Genomic DNA, 21,475 nt, shown 5'->3' with positions numbered 1-21,475 from the left:
TTGAGTCTATTTCGACTTTTCATTTAAATATTGTAACAAAATTTCACATTTTTAGTATAAAATGCAACTTATTCTCAAAAATTTTAATGAAAAATCTTCAAATGTAAATTTAAAAAAAAAGTAATTTCTTAAAATTTTTCAGTCTAATTTTTTAAAATTCAATTATTTCAAAAAATTTATTAATATTTTCCACAATATGTTTTCAAACATTCACATACATACAAAAAATAATAACATTAAAATTTTTTACAGCTATTTTTAACATTTTGATGAAAACATTTTTAATTAAAATTCTCCAAAAAATTAATTAGTTTCTTTATAAATTATACAAAAATTCTTTTAAGAAATTCATTTATTTCTAAAGAATTACATTACAATATTTTTAAAAAACTAATTCTTAGAATTGTTTTATCATAATTTCTTAGATTCAATTATTTTCGAACAGAGTAAAATAAAATGTTTATAATTTACTTTTTTAGACTTATTAAAATTTCGGAGAAAATCATGTTCATATTTATTATTTAAAGTCTGCAAAAATTTGATTTTTTTTTTTTATATTATTCAAAAAGTTAATTATTTTTAAAGTATTTTACCAAATTTCAATTGTTTGGTAATTTTTCAATTGTATAAAATTTAAAAACTTTTAAAAAATATAAAATTTAATTTTTTAAATATCAAAAATTATTTTAAAATATTTATTAAAAAATTAACTTTATGAATTTTTTTATTATCATTTTTTGAAAATATTATATATCTTAATAATTTAAAAAAAAGTGGACATAGTTACACTTACAATTATTATAAAAAATTGAATTTTTGTATTTAAATAATTAAATTCTCGAAGAATTTTCGGAAAATTATTAAGAATAACTGATTTAGAGATGAAACTTAGTTTAAATTTATTGAAAATTATCCTAGGACTGTAATTCCTTAATTTAAAAAATTGATTCGTCTTTAAACGATTTTCAAAAAATTTTTAATTTTATTAAGTAAAGAATAAAAAAAACAAATGGTTTGTTTTTTGACTAAAAAATAAATAAATATTTTTTTTTGAGTAAAAAATTAATAAATAGGTTTTGGAGTAAAAACTAGATAAATATAAATTAAGAAGATCAATAAATTATATATTAAATTATATAATTAAATTATAAATAAATTAAATTAAATAAATTTAAATTATATAATCAATAAATTATAAATTTATTTTATAAATATAGTCTTTTTGGAGTAAATAATAAGTAAATAGTCTTTTTTTGAATAAAAAATAAATAAATGTTTCTTTTCGGAGTAAAAAATAAGAGAAAAAAAATTTGTTTGACTTTTTCAAAAGATTTGCGAAATTGATAGTAAATTTTCTTTTTAGGAATTTGAACGAGCCTTTTTGTTTCAAGTTTCAAAAAAAAGAAAAAAAATCCTTGATTTACGAATTTATTTTGATTTCGACCTCCAATATTGAAAGGATGTGATTATTGTCAATTAGGCCCTCGCCCATTAATTGCAATCGTTTTGTTGTTGCGTTTAGCACTCTTTACGCAATGTCTGTTTAATACTCATTATTCTTTCGACGTTATTTTTTTTTCTCCATTTTACGAGTATAAGAGTTATTGTTGATCGATCTAATGGAAAATACCAGCATATATATTCCTCTTTCATAGACAAAATCCCACTTGAACTCTATTCTCGTTTCTACCATATTGCGAATAAATCGTCGAGTAAAAATAATCATTGTTAGTGCTTCAGCATTAATTCAAAAACTCGAATTTTTTTTCCTCTGATCGCATTTTTCTTTTTGAAAAAATTTTGCCCTGCATTTGATATTTTTAATTTTGACTTTCGATTTTTGACTTTTGGGATAAAAAAATTAAAAAAACAAAATATATTTTTTTTGGGAGTAATTAATTTTTTCCCGGTTCTTCAATAGTGCCAACAATTTTTATTCTTCTCGGACTTCCGGTAAATTTTGGGGCCAGGTGGTGGGCCTGATTGCAAGAGTTTGCGCAGAAAAAGAGTTGATGTAGAAAAAAACATCCCTTTTGGTCCAGACGTGAATAAAAGTTTGACTATTTAAGGAAAAAAGTAAAAAAAAAAAGTAACTTCTGGTGTCATTTTTTTAGGAGGTAAAAATCATTTTGTGGCAAATAACACACGTTTGATTGTATATTCGCAATAAATGTGAAAGTTCAATGTGTGCTGATGGTGGTGGAGACACGGAAGGCAAAAAGGGGGATTCGATCAATATTTCACCCCTCAACAGTGTAATCACCGAAAGTGGCACCCCGCGTGAACATTGTGTGAGAAAGTTTATCGAGAAATAGGAAATTTTTTCTCAAAAAGTGCGACTTTTGTTATGTAAGTCGACGTTTGTCGACGAATTTTTCTCCCCTAAAACGAGAGAAATTAACGTAATTATTAACGGCCTCAGATTATTCTTGATAATCGAATGTGTACAATTTAATAATTCTTGATTTTAAATTCGGGAGTGAAATTACTGCATATACACCCGAAAAATATTCAACGAGACAGAATTGCATCATCATCATCGAGAAAATATTCAAAGTGCTTAAAAACACATTCCCAGTAGAAAATGAAAATATCTATGGTAATTTTTGAAAAATTCTTTCTCATCTCAATTGTCTTGTAATTTAAAGAATTTTTACATTTTTTTTTCAATGAAATAATCGTTTTTATCCCTTTTTATAAGGAAATTCATTTTTCAACATTTCACGTGGCGCATCATTTTCAAGCATTTTCTACTCTAGTGCCAATTGGAGCATGAAAACGTTTCACCACGTGTTGTATACTTTTAATCGAAATATTGAAAATTATTTCGATAATTTCTGTAAAATTACTTCAGAAATAATTTGATTTTTTATTTTTATACATTTATTTCTGGTTGTTAGTGTTTAAATATTAAATTCTCTTCTATGACCCACCCTTAACCTTCGATTCGCAAAAAATTCAAAGCTTTTTTTCTAAATATTGCAAAAATTCTAATTTTGGATTTTTTTAAAATTTTATTTAAGTAATTTTTGTTTTTCTAAAAAGTTCCGAGTTTTGCTAAAAAAAAAACTATTGCATAAGAGAGGGAAACTTGTCCTTGAATAAAAATCAAAGCTTTTTTCAAATATTTAGTGTATAGATCGGATTTACACTTTGGAGTAAAGCTAAATTAAAGAAAGAAAAAATAATTTTTGTATTAAATTTTTTTAAAAATTTTGGTGGAGAAATCTTGCTAATTACTAATCGTTGTATTCCGGTAATATGTTCGTTACTTAGTTTTCGTTTGCTTCTTTGTTTCTCAAGTTTTTTTTTTTAAATTTTGCGAAATATTTATTAAAAGATTTGAAAATAATTAAATTCTTTCGAGAAATTTTATTAAAATTGCGTTGAAAATAATTGAATTCTCACAAAAAATTTTGGTAATTTTATTACTTATGACAATAATCGAGTTCTTCCAAAGAATATTATTTAAATTTTTGAAAGTAATTTAATTCTTGTCAAGAAGTTTATTAAAATTGTTAAAAATAATTGAATTCTTTAGAAGAATTTAATTGACTTTTTTGAAAATAATTAAGCTTTTTAAATAATTTTTATTAAACATTTTGAAAATAATTGAATGTTATGAAGAAATTCTTTTAAGTTTTTAAAATAATTGTGTTTACTAAGAACTGTAATGAATAATTTTCTTATTAAATAAATTTTATTTAAATTATTGATAGAAATTAAAATTCTTTTAAACATTTTTTTAGATTTTTCGTAATTAATTAAACCTTTTTGAATAATTTCTTTAAAATTCTTTAAATTCTTTAAATTTGATGCATTTCTATTATTTTTAAATAATTTTAATTCAAAGTTTTGGAGATAATTGGAATTTATAAAGAATTTTATCAAAACTTTTGAGAATAATTGATTTTTTTAGAAAATTTTAAAAATAATTGAATTTGTTCGAAAAGTTTTATTAAAATTACATTAAGAAAATAATTGAATTTTCACAAAAAATTTTACTAATTTGTAAAAATAATTTAATTCTTGTCAAGAATTTTATTAAAATTTTTTAAATTAATTGAATTTTTTAGAAGAATTTAATTGAATTTTTTTAAAATAATGGAGCTTTTAAAATAATTTTAATTGAAACTTTTGGAGATAATTTAAATTTACAAAGAATTTTATCAAAACTTTTGAAAATAATTGAATTTCTAAGAAGAATTTTATTATTTATAAAAATAATTTAATTCTTGTGAAACATTTTACAATTTATAAGAATAATTAAATTTTTTCGAAGAATTCTATTAAAATTGAAAATAAATAATTGAATTTTTTTGAAAATTGTTTAATAATAATTGAATACTTTCGTGAAATTTTATTAAAATTGTTTTGAAAATAAAAATTTAATTCCTACGTAAAATTTTATTATTTATAAAAATAATTGAATTGTTTGGAAGAATTCTATTAAAATTGTATTTCGAAAAAATGATAAAAATACTTGATTTTTTTCGAAGAATTCTATTACAATTTAAAATAATTGAATTCTTCCAAAGAATATTATTTATGAGAATTTGATTTTTTTTTGAATTTTGAATTTAATATTATTCAAAAAATAATGTTTACATTTGAAAATAAAATTTTGTGGTAATTTGCATAATTAATTAATATTTGAAAAATAATTTTCAGATGAGGATAACGCAGCGGTTAGCGTGCAACCACGCGAGGAGAACATTCCTAGAGATCAATTCTAAATTCCAAGAGAGTAGTTTAAAATTAAAGAAATTCATTGACACAATAGACACTACTTGTTAACAAAATCCACCAATAAATCTGTAAATATCATTCCCTAAAGCAAAAAACAAAACAAAAAAAAACCTTCAAAAAACAAAAAAATGAAAAGATTACTCGAAGACGGTGCTGCACCGAAACACTACCTCTGTTATATTAACGTGTACAAAGCTGCAAGAACAGAATTTAGCATTTTAGAAAGAAAATAAGAGAAAATAGATATATTGCTAAATGATTATATTCTTAATAGTTATTTATGTATGACATTATAACAAGTAAGAATTTTTCAAATCAAGAGTGTATCTTCCAAGTAAAAAAAAAAGAAAAGAAAAGTTCACTCATAAGACAAGAGTCACAAAAGAAAAAAAAATAATCCACAGACGAAAAGTGAAATTAAGTTTTGTTTCAAAACTTATAAATAATATTGTATAAGGGTTTTGAGGTTTAAGTTTTATATTTGCGAAAGCTCAAAAGTACAATAAAAAAAAAATTAAATAAATAAAGGACAACAATGACTGAAGCGTACGACATTAATTTGATTTGGATCGTCGTTATAGGATTTATAGTAGCGTTTATCCTGGCATTTGGAATTGGAGCCAATGATGTTGCAAACAGCTTTGGAACCAGCGTTGGAGCTGGTGTACTCACGATATTTCAGGCTTGTATCCTTGCGACCATTTTCGAAATCGCTGGAGCTGTTCTCATAGGATACAAGGTGAACTTAATTTTTCAATGTATTATTTATTTATTTTTATATATATATATTATTATTTATTTATTATCTATTTATTTTTCTTACTTTTTGTTTTCCATTTTTGTTATTTTTCTGTTATGTACAAAATTTGACCCTTTCAGATTCCATGAAGCGAGTTCAGGGTTGCCACAAAAATTTGATTTTGTTTTTTCCAAATTTTTCCAGACAGAATTTCGACTTTTTCCCCGATCTACTATCAAAATATAGGGAATTGAATTCTAAACAGAGACAATTTATAGAAATATCGATCAAATATTTTCAACCATTTTTTCAAAAGATTAATTATTTGGATCAAATATTCGATTTTTTAAAAATTTCGAATAAAATTCATTAAAAATTCAATTTTTTAAAAATTTCTAATAAAATTTTCTAACTAATTTAATTTTATTAAACAGAATTTTAAGAAATTTCAATTACTTGACAATAAAATTTAATTACTTAAAAATAATTGAACTAAAATATTTTAAAAACCTTATTTTTCTGAATTTTTGATAAAATTTTTAGAAAGATCAATTTTCTAACAAAATTTTATATTCAAATTTTTTTAAAATTGACTAATAAATTAACTATTTTAATTAAAATTCTTTAAAAACACGATTTGTCAAAAATTTCGCATAAAATTCTTTAAAAATTCAATTTTTTCAAATTTTCTTATAAAATTCTTTAATTCAATTTTTTAAAATAGAATTTTAAGAAATTTCAATTATTTAAAAAATTTTTAATTACTTTATTGTAAAATTCAATTATTTAAAAAATTTTTAATTACTTGAAATTTTAATTATAAAATTCAATTATTTAAAAAAAAAATTGAACTAAGATATTTTAAAAACCTTATTTTTCTGAATTTTTGATAAAATTTTTAGAAAGATCAATTTTCTAAAAAAATTTCATATTTCAATCTTTTTAAAATTGACTAAAAAATGAACTGTGTTAATTAAAATTCTTTAAAAACTCGATTTGTCAAAAATTTCTAACAATATTCTTAAATATTCGATATTTTCAAAATTTCGCATAAAATTCTTTAAAAATTCAATTTTTTCAAATTTTCTTATAAAATTCTTTAATTCAATTTTTTAAAATAGAATTTTAAGAAATTTCAATTATTTAAAAAATTTTTAATTACTTGAAATTTTAATTATAAAATTCAATTATTTAAAAAAAAATTGAACTAAGATATTTTAAAAACCTTATTTTTCTCAATTTTTGATAACATTTTTGGAAAGATCAATTTTCTAAAAAAATTTCATATTTCAATCTTTTTAAAATTGACTAAAAAATGAACTGTGTTAATTAAAATTCATTAAAAATTCAATTTGTCAAAAATTTCTAACAAAATTCTTAAATATTCGATTTTTTCAAGAATTTCGAAAAAAATTCTTTAAAAATTCAATTTTTTGAAAATTTCTAATAAAATTCTCTAACTAATTCATTTTTTTTTAAATGGAATTTTAAGACACTTTAATTATTCAAAAAAATTATAATTTTGATTATTAAAATTCAGTTTTTTAATAAATAGTTTGTTTAGCAAGTAAACTTATTAATTAAATTTGTAATTGTAATTTGTTTGTAAATTAAATATTTAAAATCTTTCTATTTTCCACAAAAATGAAGTTTTTTAAAATTTTAAAATTTAAAACCTTTTTAGAATTCAATTATTTGTAAAAAACTGAAAAGTTGAGTAAAATATTAGAAATATTAGAAAAAATTAAAGTTTTTTATTAAAATTTATGAGGCGAATAAAAAAATTAAAGAAGTTTCAATTTTCAATTTCAATTCAACATGTTTTTAATATTTTCAAAAATTGCTGAACGTGGACACCAAAAACCGGAATATTTTTATCACTTCTAGAAATTTAATAGTTTTTCCAGTACTTTTGATAAAATTCCCTGACTTTTTCCTGATCTGTGATAACCCTGCAGTTTATTTTTTTTAGTCAGCAAATTTTTATTTCCATTTGAATTTTTCTTAACTTCAATTCATTAAAATTTTATTTATTTGATTTTTTAATTAAAAAATATTTAAATATCAAAAAATTTCCTGGTGTTGGATTTGGACTTTTATTCAAAATTCCATTCATTTTCTTGTAAAATTTAAACTAGGGACAAGAAAATAAATAGAATAAAATAGAATAGATAATGAATAAATAACTAGAATAGAATAGAATAGAATAGAAGAAATTAAATAAAAGAAAGAGAAATAAATAAAATAGAACAAATAAGTCGAATGAATAGAATAGATAATAAAAAAATAAAATTTAAAAATGATTAATTTTCTAATTTAATTTTTAATTTAATAATAAAAATAATAAAAAATTTTCTCAGGTATCGGACACGATGCGCAAGGGTATATTGGACGTTTCCCTGTACGTGGGCCACGAGAAGGAACTGATGCTGGGATCATTGGCGACATTAGGTGGTTCTGCTGTCTGGTTATTGGTGGCAACTGCCCTGCGACTTCCAATTTCCGGTACGCATTCTATTGTTGGCGCCGCTGTAGGTTTCTCTCTTGTATGCAGGGGAACGGCAGGGGTATGTAAAGGCAAATAGAAAAAAAATGCCTCGAAAATTAAACATCAAATTTGTTTTTCACTAATTTTTTTCTTCTCTCTTTTTTTTTTGCTCCAATCAAAATAGGTAAAATGGTCTGCTCTAAGAAACATAGCAGCCTCGTGGTTTGCGAGTCCCCTTCTCAGTGGCACCGTCTCAGTAATTATATTTTGGCTGATCAGGAAGACTGTGTTACTGTCCAATGAACCTTTAAAGCAGGGTCTAAATATTTTGCCTCTCGCTTATGGCCTTACTATTGCTATTAATGTTCTTTCTATTGCACACGATGGACCGAAACGTATGTCATTTTTCATAATTTCCTAACAAATTTTTCACAATATTTTAATCATTTTATTTCATCAGACTTCGCACTCGATAATTAATTTTAAAAAAGTAGCTATCGAAAAATTAAACTTGACAACCCAAAAAAAAACTGAATTCTAGCAAAGAATTTTATTAAAATTTTTAAAAATCCTAATTAAATTCTTTTGAAAAATTTCTTTGAATTTTTTTTCAACTAATGGAGTTTCTTTAATAATTTTAATTGAAAATTTTGAAAGCAATTATTGGATTTTATGATAAAGAATTTTATTAAAAGTGAATTGAAAATAATTGAATTCTTGCGAAGAATTTTACTATTTATAAAAATAATTGAATTGTTTCGAAGAATTTATTCAAATTTTAGGATATAATTCAAATTTATGGAAATATTTAAGAATATTTTAATTCATCCGAGGAATTCAATCAAAATTGTTTTGAAAATCATTGGATTCCTGCAAAAAATTTTACTATTTTTAAAAATAATTGAATTATTGCGAAAAATTTTACTATTTATAAAAATAATTGAAATGTTTAGAAGAATTTATTAAAATTTTAAGAAATAATTCAATTGTTATAAAGAATTGTATAGAAATATTTGATAATAATGAAATTCCTCCAAAGAATTTTACTATTTATAAAAATTATAGAATTTTTTCGAAATGTGTTAACATTTTTTTTTTTTAATTGAAATCTTCCGAGGAATTCAATTAAAATTGTTTTGAAAATAATTGAATTTTTGTAAAGATTTTACTTTTTAAAAAATAATTAAATTGTTTAGAAGGATTTATTAAAATTTCAGAAAATAATTGAATTCGTTCATGAAATTTTATTAAAATTTTTGAAAATGTGAACAGTAATAATTAATTTTGTACTTAATAAGTGAATTTTTTAAATTTTGATTATGACATTATTTAAAAATTTATATTTGAAAATAAAAAATTTTGTAATTTGCATAACAATAATAAATTGAACACCTCGTTCCGCGCGCGTAACATTAGCTAGTTTTTAAATAATTGACTTCTTTCGACTAATTTTATGTAAATTCTAATTTAAATAATTGAATTCCTGAGAAATTTTTATTATTCATGAAAATAATTGAATTCTTACGAAGATTTTTACAAAAATTTTTTTAAGTAATTGAATTTTCTTCAGAAATTTTATGAAAATAGTAAATATTGAAAATCATTGAATTGCTCAAATTTTTTTAAAAATAATTAAATTTTACAAAGAATTCTATTAAAATTTTTGACTGTAATTGAATGTCTGTGTCGTATTTTATTAAATTTTTTTGAAAATAATTGAATTTCCAAGAAGAAATTTATTAATTTTAAAAATAATTGAATTCTTGTGATGAATATTGTTATTTATCAAAATAATTGAATTTTGGAAAGAATTTTATTAAAATGTCTCAAAATAATTGAAATTTAGGGAATAATTTTATTATTTATCGACATAATTCAATTTTTTCGAAGAATTATTTATGTAACTAATTGAGTTATTTAAAATAATTGAATTATTTTAAAAAATTTTGATTAAAATTGTCTTTAAAATACTTTATTTCTTTCGAACAATTTTATTAAAATATTTGAACATAATTGAATTATTGCGAAAAATTTTATTCAAATGTTTAAAAAGAATTGAATTTCTGTGAAAAATATTGTTATTTTTGAAAATAATTGAATTCTTCATAAGAATATTACCTATAAACATTGTTTTAAATAATTAATTTTTTCTAAATATTTTTAACTTTATTTGTGAAAATAATTGAATTTTTCGATTAATTAATTTAAAGTAGTTTTAAAAATAATAGAAATTTAGTGGAAATTGTCAAAAAAAAAAAACAAAAAAACAAACAAATACTAGATGTTAGTGGCTGAAATCTAAAAAAAGTACCCAAATAGTACTTAGCATAACGTAAAAAAATAGTAAATAGTAGATTTTTGTAGATGAGTGCGAAGCCTGTTTCATTCCAATATTTGCAATAAATTTCATTTTCAATTTTATTTTTAATAATTTAAGATTTATATAATTAATTATCTATTATTTTAATTTATTCGATTTAGAAAAAAAAATATTAATTTTGTCTTTTTTTTCTTTTTCAGTTTTAATGCTGGATAATTTACCCTGGTGGGTAAGTGTAACGGCGTCGATTGGTATCGGCTTATTGTCAGCTGTGATTGTTTATATATTTTTAGTCCCATATGAACGAAAGAAGATACTTTCATCACACAATAGTACAGGTAGAAATGCGGGTTTCAGTCCGGGTGAAACGAAAGAAACAACGGCATTATCAGTGATTGCTGAGAATGGTCCAGTTGCAAGTGGCACGGAAATGTCGAGTTTGGATGCACCAAAATTGAGGGGCAATAATAGTGCGAGTCCATTACTAATGGCTGCTGGCGATGCCGAAGGTGGTCAGGGAACAATTGACATGAATGAAGAACATCCAGATGTTTCGAAATTATTTTCTTTTTTGCAAGTGTTAACTGCTGCTTTTGGTAGCTTTGCACATGGTGGTAATGACGTTAGCAATGCAATTGGACCGTTAATTGCACTTTGGGCTATTTATGCGGAAGGTTCGGCTAAGCAAGAGGCAGATACACCATTGCTTATACTTCTCTATGGTGGTTTGGGAATTTCAACGGGACTTTGGATTTGGGGTCGTAGAGTTATTCGAACATTGGGACAGGATTTAGCTCGCATTACACCTACTACAGGATTCACAATAGAGGTATTATTATCGATTTTTAAATTTAATAATTACCGAAGGGGTAAAATTATGGAAAATCAGAGGTGTCCAGCTACTTTGAAAATCTTGAAAGCATCTTGAATTTTATGACAAAACCTTGAAAAATTAAAATTCTTAAAAATGAAATTTATTTGCTTGACGTTTTAAGATGAATTCTCAATATTTAAATTATCTTTATAAATATCAAAATTCTTCGCCGAAATTCAAATTATATTCAGGAACTTTAATAAAATTCATTGCAAAATACAATTATTTTCATAAATAACAATATTCATCACAAGAATTTAATTATTTTAAAAATTAATTAAATTCTTCGCAGAAATTCAATTATTTTCAAAAAATCTAAAAAAAATTGTGGTCAACATTTCAATTATCTTTATAAATAAATAACAATAATCTTAGACAAAGTTAAATTATTTGTGAGAAATTTTAATAAAATTCATTGCAAAATTCAATTATTTTCATAAATAACAGCATTCATCACAAGAATTTAAATATTTTCAAAAATTTAAAAAAAAATTATTTTAAAATTATTTTAAAATTTTAATCATGACAAAAGTTCAATTATTTTCAAAAAATTTTCTCACTTCGATGGTTTTCAATATTCTAGTATTTTAATAAAATTTACCGAAAGAATTTAATTATTAAACAAAAGTTTTTAAAAAATTCTACTCAAACTTTAAATTATTTTCAAACAAAATTTTTTTCTTACATTAATTCAATTATTTAAAATAGAATTTGCATAAATTTTTTTATGAAAATCAATTGTTTAAAAATTTAATTTAACTTCTGATGTTCCATAAATAACCCTGTTGGCGATTTTTAAGTTTAAATTTAATCAGGGTTGATACAAAAATTTAATTTTGTTTTTCCCTGATTTCCAAACACAATTTTGACTTTTTCAAATCCATTTGTTTACAATTCAATTTTACGAAATTTCGATTATTTGGAGATTTTTCAATTAAATATTATATTAGAAAATAAAAACTTTAAATAATTTTTTAAAAAAATCAATTAAACTTTTTCAAAAAAATTAATTCTACAGATTTGTTATTTACATAGTTAAAAGTATGAAAAATTCAGATTTTTAAAAATTTTCAAAATTCAATTATTTCTAAAATTTTAAGCTATAATGGTTTTAATATTCAATTATTATCTAAACTTCATTTCCAAATCAATTTTTATTAGAAAATACTACGAGAATTCTATTATTTACGTACAAAAATAAATAATTTATTGAATAATTGAATGTTTCTTAAAATTCAATCCTCATAAAGGTTTTTATTAATACATTTTTTAATATAATTGAATTCTCTTGACAAATTTTAATAAAATTTTTAAGAAATATACATTTTTCGAGAAATTTGATTGACACTGTATTAAAAAGAACTGAAATTCTGCGATGAGTTTTATTTTTTAAGAAAATAATTGAATCCCTGTAAAAAATGTTATTATTTCTGAAAATAATTGAATTATTGCGACGAAATTTATAAAAAAAAATGGTAAGTAATTGAATTCCTGTGAAATTTCTATTATTTATAAAAATAATTAAATGTTTGCGTAGAATTTTATTAAAATATTTTTGAAATAATTGAATTCTCGTTGAAATTTTTTTAAATAAGTAGGTAGATATATTAAAAATCATTAAACTGGGGAAAATTTTTGAAAATAATTGAAATTTTACCAAGAATTTTATTAAATTTTGGAAAATTTTTTTTTTATTTATAAAAATGATTGAAATTTGGACGAGAATTTTTAAAAAGTTCTGAACATAATTGAATTTCTGCGAAGAATTTTATTACTTTAGAAAATAATTCAATATCTGCAATCATTTGTAACTTCTTCAAAATTCAATTTTTTTAAAATATCTTTTAACTAAAATTCTTCTATAAATCCATTATTTTTAATAATTAATTAAATATATATTGACAAATTTAACTAATTTCAAAATATATTAAAGAATGATCATATTAATTAAAATTTTGTGCAATTTGTTAAAAGAATTTTATTAGAGATTTGAAAAAAAATCGAATTTTATTTAAAATTCAAAAAAATTAGGTTTTTTTAAAAAATAAAATATTTCAGTTTTTTTAAAGATAATTCAATATTGTTATAGTTTAAGTAAGTGAAAATTTTTGAAATAATTAAAATTTTTCTCAAATTCCATTTTAAAAAATTTAATTTGTTAAGGAATTTTATTAGAAATTTTGAAAAAATCTAATTTCTAAAGAATTTTATTAGAAACTAATCTATCGAATTTTAATTAATAGTTAATTTATTAGTTAATTTTAAAAATATTTATTTATAGCATGTTTCCAAAAAATTTAATTCTCGAAAAATTCTGTTTAAAATTCAGAAAAATTATAGGTTTTTTTAAAAAATATTTCAGTCTTATTTAAAAACAAATTGAATCTTTATAATTGAGTGCATAATTGAAAAAATAATTTAATTTTTATAAAATTCTATTCAAACTCTTGAAAATAATCGAGTTATTGTGTAATTTTATTTTTAATCTGAATAAAAACGTTAAAATGAATATAAAATAAAGTTAAAAGGTAAGGTTTAAACTTTTATTTTTTTTTTATAATTGAACTCGTCTTGATAATTTTTTTTTTGATGATCAGGGAAAAAGTCGAAATTATGTTTAGAAATCAGGAAAAATTATGGAAAAACAAAATCAAATTTTTGTGGAAATTTTTTTTTGTCAAATTTACGTAAAATGTCTGAAGCAAATAATTTTTTTATTAAAATTAAGCTGATCTGTGACATTGTTACTGTAAATCTAATTTCTCTTTTTGAAGATTTAAAAATATTAAATTATCTAAAAAGTAATAGTTATCAATATAAAATTAATAGAATAATTAATTGCAATAACTTAATAATTAACACTAATCGTTTAATATGAATCAGTCAAAAATAGCCGATTGTCACTAAAAAAATAACTGATTTTCAGTAAAAAAAAAAAAGGGAACTGATTAAAAGTGAAAAGTGACAATCAGTTATATTTTTCTAAATGATTAGTAAAAATATAAATTCCTGACTTTTTACTTTTAAATAATTAATTAATAAATAAATTTATTTCAATATAAACGGACAAGAACAAGTTATGCCCATTTATTAATTAAATAAAAATAATTAATTATTAATTATTTGGAAAAAATTATTTGAAAGAAAAATTTTTTCATATATGGAAATAATTTTCAATTACTATAAATTTTGATTATGTAATAATTGAATTAAACTGATTTGACAGGTAGGAGCTGCTTTAACAGTATTGTTGGCAAGTAAGGCTGGTTTACCTGTGTCAACGACTCATTGTAAAGTGGGTTCCGTTGTTTGCGTGGGCTGGGCATCACGTGGTGGTGAAGGTGTTTCCTGGAAACTTTTCCGAAATATTGCCTTCGCCTGGATAGTCACTGTTCCAGTGGCGGGTTTGTTATCAGCAGGCTGCATGGCAATTTTCAAAGAAGTAATTAGCTTCTAATTTTTTTTTCACGTAAATAAAACATATTTTTTTTTTTTTTTTTTTAAGAAAAATTGTTTTTAGCAAATACCATCCAACGCTACTGTTGTCAATAATAATTAAGAAATAAATATTAAAAAAACACAAAAAAGAAAAAAAAACAAAAAACTTCATGCCTTTATTATTATACATACATAAATATTATATAATTTGTAATCGTTTCAAACATTTTTAAAGATATTAAACATTATTTTAACTTAAAATCTTTTGTTTCTTTTATAAAAAAAAACTCAACAATTTTTTTTTAAATAAAAAATCTCAACAATTTTTTTTAAATTAAAAATCTCAACAATTTTTTTTAATTAAACATCGTTTCGATTTTAAAGAAAATAAAATAAACAAGAAATAAAATAACAATAAAACAAGAAAATAAAAAAATAGAATATAAAATAAAAAAATTAATAATAAATAGTTAATTTAAAAATTCGTTATGGTGTTATTTTGAAAAGTATTGTCTCTGAATAATTACTCCCTTAACGACGACTTGTTGACAAAAGCAGACAATAGTTTCAAAATCAATAATAAGCAGCCGAACTGTCAAATTGAGAATTTGGTTACATTTAGCATTTTTAAATTTCATTATTTATTTGCTTAAAAAGTTAATTTATATTGTTCCACTGGATTTATTTAAATTTTAATTGAAAAAATGGAGGGTTTACCCTTTATTCCCGGCTACACTTTTCAGAATCCAACAGTAAGTGATTGTGTTCTTCTTCTTAAAAAAAAAATATAACCAAAAAGTTAATTCTTCCTTAATTAAAAAATTAAATTAGATTCGAGATTACAAACTAAAACAAAAATTCGGATTCTCAAATGGAATACGAGTGATACGAGATTCAGACGTTGGAATTGGTCCAAAGCCAATTGATGCTGTTTCCAGTGCATATGCGAATGAAAACGACACCGTATAGTGCATATCCTTAATTAAATTCTCAATTAAATTAAATTTCATTAATTAATTTTGCAGCAAAATTTTCATAATAAACTATAAATTATAGATGATAAAAATTAATTACTTGATGAATGTTCTTTTTTTTAGTTACGATCCAGCACTAACTTACGGACGTGTTAAATTCTATCCATATCGACAATTTGTTCCACATTATAAACTTTATTCACAAAAATGTTTATGTTTTAAAGCGTATTTTCGACAGAAAGTCTTTGGCTCACAAACTGAGAATTTTCGCATTCGATACGTGAATATTATTTACTATTTGGAAAATGACACTTTATCGATAGTAGAGCCGAAAATTGATAATGCTGGATTTAATCAAGGTACACTGGTGAGAAGAGGAAAAATTACTCGCAATCAGAATGGATTTTATCATTGGAAGCATTTAAATGTGGGAATTGATTTCGGTAAAAAAATCATTTAATTTTTTCTAAAATATCTTTTCTAAATTAACAAAAATTGTATTATTTGGAAACTAAAAATTATTTTTCGAAATTTATGGACTTATAGTGAAATCTAAAAATTATTTTTAGAAATTTGACTTGTAATTAAAATACAGAAATTATTTTTGAAAATTCACGAACTAAAAATTGTACACATTAAATTCGAGAAATTATTTTTGAAATTTTTTATGAACAGAAAATGGTACATATTAAAATGAAAAAAATATTTTTAGAAATTTCTGGGCTCGTATTAACATTCAAAATTTATTTTTAGAAATTTATGGAGTTCTCTATCACACCTACGATTGCGATAAGTTCACAAGAGAATTTATGACGAGTCAAGGAATCGACGTCGGCGATAAGGAAGAGCCACCAATTGATCCCTATATTTTAAATCGATCGACTGAACAGAAAACCAATACCACTGGAATCAATGAATTTGAAAATGATCCAAGAAGACGATTTTTCCAATACGACGGAATGGTTCTAGTATTCGACGCAATGCAAGAAGATGATTCCTATCAAATTCTCTATTTCTTAACAGACAATACAATTAGTATTCGGGAAATTCATCGACCGAACGATGGTAAAGATCCGGTCTCAGTATTTCTGAAAAAGACCCGAATTCCTAAAAATTGGAAAGACGTGCCCGGATCATATCCTGGAATGTCTCTAGAACGTGGAGATTTTGAAATGGTGGAATATTATTCACCAAACGATTTAAAGGTATACTCAAAGTTGCCACAAAAATTCGATTTCGTTTTTCCCTGTTTTTCCAAACTGAATTTCAGCAAAAATACGTATTTTACTGATTTCCAAAAAAATTCCCTTTCCTCCGTTATTTCAAAGAATTAAAATTAAAATTTTTTTAAAAATTCAATTATTTTTAGTAAAATTCTTGGAAATTTCAATTATTTTAAAAAATTTCAATTACTTGTTTATAAAAATTCAATTATTTCGCAAAAAAATTCAACTGAACTATTTTAAAAACCTCATTTTTCTGAAGTTTAAATTCAATTTTTCGAAAACTCAATTTAAAAAAAAATTATATTTCAATCTTTTTAAAATAAATTTGTAAATTAACTATTAAAATTTATTAAAAACTCGTTTTTTAAAAAATTTCTATTAAAATTCATTAACAAATTCAATTTTTTTTAATAGAATTTTGGAAAAATTTAATTATTTCAAAAACTAATTAAAATTTCGTGAAATTGAATTTTGAATTAAATTCGTTAAAGAATTTAATGAGAGATAGTTAAAAATCGAGTTTTCAATGAATTTTAATATAATAATTGACAAAAAAAAATTGAATTTTATAAAGTATAAATTTTTTTATCAAATTATTCTATTAAAATTCTTTGAAAATTTAATTTTTTTTATAATCTCTCATTAAATTCTTTAACGAATTTAATTGTATTTTCAATTCAATTTCAATTAATTCTTTATAAAAATTTAATAACCTTTAAAAAATAAAACTGAAATATTAAAAAGCAAGTTTTTTAGAATTTTGAAAAAAACCTCGAAAATTCAATTGTTAAAAAAATTTATTTCAATTTTTGTACTATTCTTTCAAAACTCAATTTTTTAAACAAATTGAGAACTTTTTAGTCACAATTTTATGAATTTTAAAATAAAATCTACCCTAATTTTTCTTATTTGTGTAAATAATTAAATTAATTTTAAAAAATTAAATTCTGGAATAACCTTTTTAAAGTAATTTAGAAATTTAGAAAAAAAATTTTATTTAAAAATTATTGCAATTTACAAAAATAATTAATTAGAATAAATAATTAATAATTATAATAATAATTATAATAATTATAATATATATATATATATATATAATATAATATATATATATAATATATAATATAATAATTATATTATTATAATTATTAATTATTTATTCTAATTAATTATTTTTGTAAATTGCAATAATTTTTAAATAAAATTTTTTTTCTAAATTTCTAAATTACTTTAAAAAGGTTATTCCAGAATTTAATTTTTTAAAATTAATTTAATTATTTACACAAATAAGAAAAATTAGGGTAGATTTTATTTTAAAATTCATAAAATTGTGACTAAAAAGTTCTCAACGATAATAAAAAATTCTATGAGAATTGAAAGTTTTTCAAATTTTTCAAAAATGGTTTTGAATACTAAAAATCAGAATTTTTGTATTAATTCTAGAAATTTGATATTTTTCCAGCACTTTTGATTAAATTCCCTGATTTACCTGATGAATTTCATTTTCCCTGACATTTTTCTGATTTTCCTGACCCACGACAATTCTTGTATTAAATTCTCCTTTTTTCCAATTTTTGCATAAAAAGAAAAAATTATCAATTTGACCAAAAAAAAAATACTATTTTAAACAGGTGGGAGAAACGATTTTAATTTTCGGAAGACAATTCCTTCTCTTCGATTGCGACAATTTTACGAGAGGATATTATTCGAAAATATTGGGAATAGATCAAGCACCACGTCTCAATTGTTCACTAAAAGACAAAAAATCTCTAAATTATAAACTCTCATCTCACGACTATGTACCAAAAAAAGATTCCATTGTCCGTCAAATTTTAAATTTTCCCCATAAATTACGATATTCGATGAAAATGGACGCCGTACATCCCGAAGACGATACACGCTCCTTTATTCTCGAATACAATTTAAGTACAGGAAAAATTCAAATAAACGAATGCATCAAACCAAATTCTGGCCGAAAAGGTGGAACATTTTTATCAGCCAGAAAAATTAAAAAACCCGACTGTAATATTGATAATCCCGAATTTTACGGTCCCGAGGATTTTTTCATTGGAACAAAAATTAATGCATTCAATCATTATTTCATCATCACTGGTGCCGATTTATTCGTCTATCGATACATAGAGGAAAATAAGGAAAAATTCAACGAAAATTTAAAGAATAATATGAGAGATTATTTTCTTCATTTAGGATTACTCGAAAGAAATTCGAAAATTATTGAGAACGAAGAATCATTAATCGAAGAAACAGGAAAAAATGCCTATGAAATGGAGAATTGTTTAGAAACATCTGAAAATAAAGCCGAAATTGAAAAAATTAATGAGGAAAATTTAATACAAAAAATTCCTTCGTGTGGTGGCGATTTGATCGAAAATCGGCTTCAAGAAAAGGAATTTTACAAATCCAATAAAGAGAAAAATAAATTTGATAGCGAAATTCAATGGACTGATAAGGTAATAAATTTACTTCTGAAAATAATTAATTTAATCTCTAGAAATAACGGAAAATTTCAACAGTCTGGAAATTTTTAATTCTATTTTAATGATTTATTAAATTATCCTCAATTTCCTAGATTGAAACAAATCAAAAGTATCCAATAGCCGTCAGACGAAAAGAAATTCTGGGAAATGATATAATTCACGAGCCAACTTATTACTTATCCGATCGCAACAAAAAGTTCGAAGTAAGTCACTCGATATTTCCATAAATAACTAAATAGTTCTAAAATATTGATTTACCTATTTTTCAACATTGAAATTCAAAGAAATTTCCTCTATCCACTTATTTATATTTTGGAATTTATCCAAAAAAAATCTCCTCGGCAATTTATAAACTAGTCAATCAATTTTTTTTTAATTTCAATATTTTATTTATTTTAATTTATATTATATAAATTAAAATAATTCAAATTGAATAGAAAATTAACAGAGAGAATAAAATAGAAAAGTGTGAATCGATTATTTCTTTTGAATTGTCAGCAAAACTGATTTTTCAAACTTTATAACACTTTTACAATTATATATATATATATATATATAATTTTTTTTACACATTTTTTAAAAATGTTCCTTTTGAAAACTGGAAAAAGAGAAAAAAAATTATTTCTATTCCTTTACAGACGGGCCAATTGAACTACGAAGAGGCAAACGGAACTGCAAAAATCAAAATTCCCAGCACCGCAAGAGAGAAATTTGTAAAAACTCCAAATTTCAGTGTCTCGTGAAAACTTATAAGGCACCTAAAGTGTCTTAAACTTTAATTTCACAATTAAAAAAAAGGCGCAGTATCTTGCAGTAAATCGAAAAAAAAGAGAGAAAATATCCACAAAATTGTCACTTTCATAAACACACCTGCTTGCGTAAATAAAAATCATCGCTCAAATCAATTTTTTTTTTGCAATTACAAGCTTTTTTAGTAATTTACAACAATTTACATTCTCGTGCTGCAAAACTCATCGTTAAAACGGAGGCACAACATTTTCTCAAAACACCAAATTAGAGAGCAATTTCAAAAAACAAAAAAAATACTCTCTTCAATCATTTTTTTTTAAATTAGTCCATGAAAAAAATTTTCAGAGCTGGCGATCTTGATGTGTATTTCAAAGAAGCGTGTGCGCTTATAATGCTCAGCTTTTGGGGAAAAAAAGTATTTTTTTCCTCCTTTGCAGCTAACACAGAGTTGACAATTATTGAAAATGCTTGAAAAAAAGGCCATTACGAATTTCATTTCTCGCATTAACATTTATGTAAAAATTCACATTCGTACCATTTCATCTCTAAAATGGTTAAATTCATTGAGAAAAAAAAATTAAATTCAGAACTTTCTACAATTTAATCAATTCAATTAAATTCAAAAACAGTAATTTGAATTTAAATCATTATAATGATAATTATAATAATAATTATAATAATCGTAAAAATAAAAATAAGTCAAAATTTACAATTGTTTTACTCAATATAATATTCGTAAATAATAAATTCTACTGAAAAAAAACAGCAATAGCAAAAAGAAATTAATAAAAAATTACATTTAAAAAAATCCTTTTCCTTCTTATTCAAATCCCCCGAAAACAAAAATTATCCAGCGCACTCACACAAAAAAATTGATTGCGAGAAATAAATAATCGTCATTTTCTTGAATTCGACAGAAAAAAAATATGAAATCGATAACTATAATAGTCTCACTCAGTCAGCAATTGAACAAGTGCTACAAAAGTAGATACAAAAATATCATACGACTGTGGAAAGCATTTTCTTCACATTTCCTTTTTAGCGCATTATTAATACCGCCAGATGTTTTTTCATATAAAGTTATAAACTTTAAATATCAATGTAAAATGGCGTAAATTTCACTTTTAAAAAGAAGGAACAAAAACACTTGATGGCGGAAGGGAAATTTTTTCAACTATAAAACTGGTTTTTGCAAAAAAAAAAAAAAAAGAAAAGAAAAAAAAAAGGAAAAACAGAAGAGAATTCGCATTTTTTTTTTCTCTGAAGAAACCTTGTTCTAAAAGAGAAAAAGTAATAACAGACATTATTAACAATGAAAATCATTAATCGCAAATTCACAATCAAAATATTACAAACACTAATTGTAATTATCGCCATTGCCATATTCTTCTCAATAAATCAATCATCAATATAGACCAC

At 22.4% G+C, this 21,475-nt stretch overlaps 2 protein-coding genes across 3 annotated transcripts; both read left to right on the top strand.

Annotated features, from left to right (window-relative positions):
- Positions 1–1,985: 1,985 nt before the first annotated feature.
- On the top strand, positions 1,986–14,834 carry LOC122507674 (sodium-dependent phosphate transporter 2). The gene is made up of 6 exons (XM_043620516.1): positions 1,986–2,599; positions 4,672–5,488; positions 7,849–8,055; positions 8,161–8,371; positions 10,497–11,125; positions 14,397–14,834. The coding sequence occupies exons 2-6, from the start codon at positions 5,285–5,287 to the stop codon at positions 14,625–14,627; spliced, it is 1,482 nt and encodes a 493-aa protein (XP_043476451.1). The 5' UTR covers positions 1,986–2,599; positions 4,672–5,284; the 3' UTR covers positions 14,628–14,834.
- A 248-nt stretch (positions 14,835–15,082) lies between these two features.
- On the top strand, positions 15,083–20,741 carry LOC122507672 (EF-hand domain-containing protein 1-like). 2 transcript variants are annotated; one of them, XM_043620509.1, is made up of 7 exons: positions 15,083–15,360; positions 15,440–15,571; positions 15,706–16,025; positions 16,336–16,787; positions 18,440–19,279; positions 19,399–19,509; positions 19,945–20,741. In XM_043620509.1, exons 2-7 carry the CDS (start codon positions 15,534–15,536, stop codon positions 20,047–20,049), a joined length of 1,866 nt encoding a protein of 621 aa, XP_043476444.1. In that variant the 5' UTR covers positions 15,083–15,360; positions 15,440–15,533; the 3' UTR covers positions 20,050–20,741. The 2 variants fall into 2 exon arrangements, with proteins under 2 accessions (XP_043476444.1, XP_043476443.1); XM_043620508.1 differs by having other exon boundaries at positions 15,440–15,576.
- Positions 20,742–21,475: the final 734 nt, after the last annotated feature.

This window comes from Leptopilina heterotoma, unplaced genomic scaffold, assembly GCF_015476425.1.
Source record: "Leptopilina heterotoma isolate Lh14 unplaced genomic scaffold, ASM1547642v1 Lhet_51, whole genome shotgun sequence".
Classification (NCBI taxonomy): Eukaryota; Metazoa; Arthropoda; class Insecta; order Hymenoptera; family Figitidae; genus Leptopilina; species Leptopilina heterotoma.
Note: the sequence above shows the minus strand (reverse complement) of the source record. Positions and strands in the feature narration are given on the sequence as shown.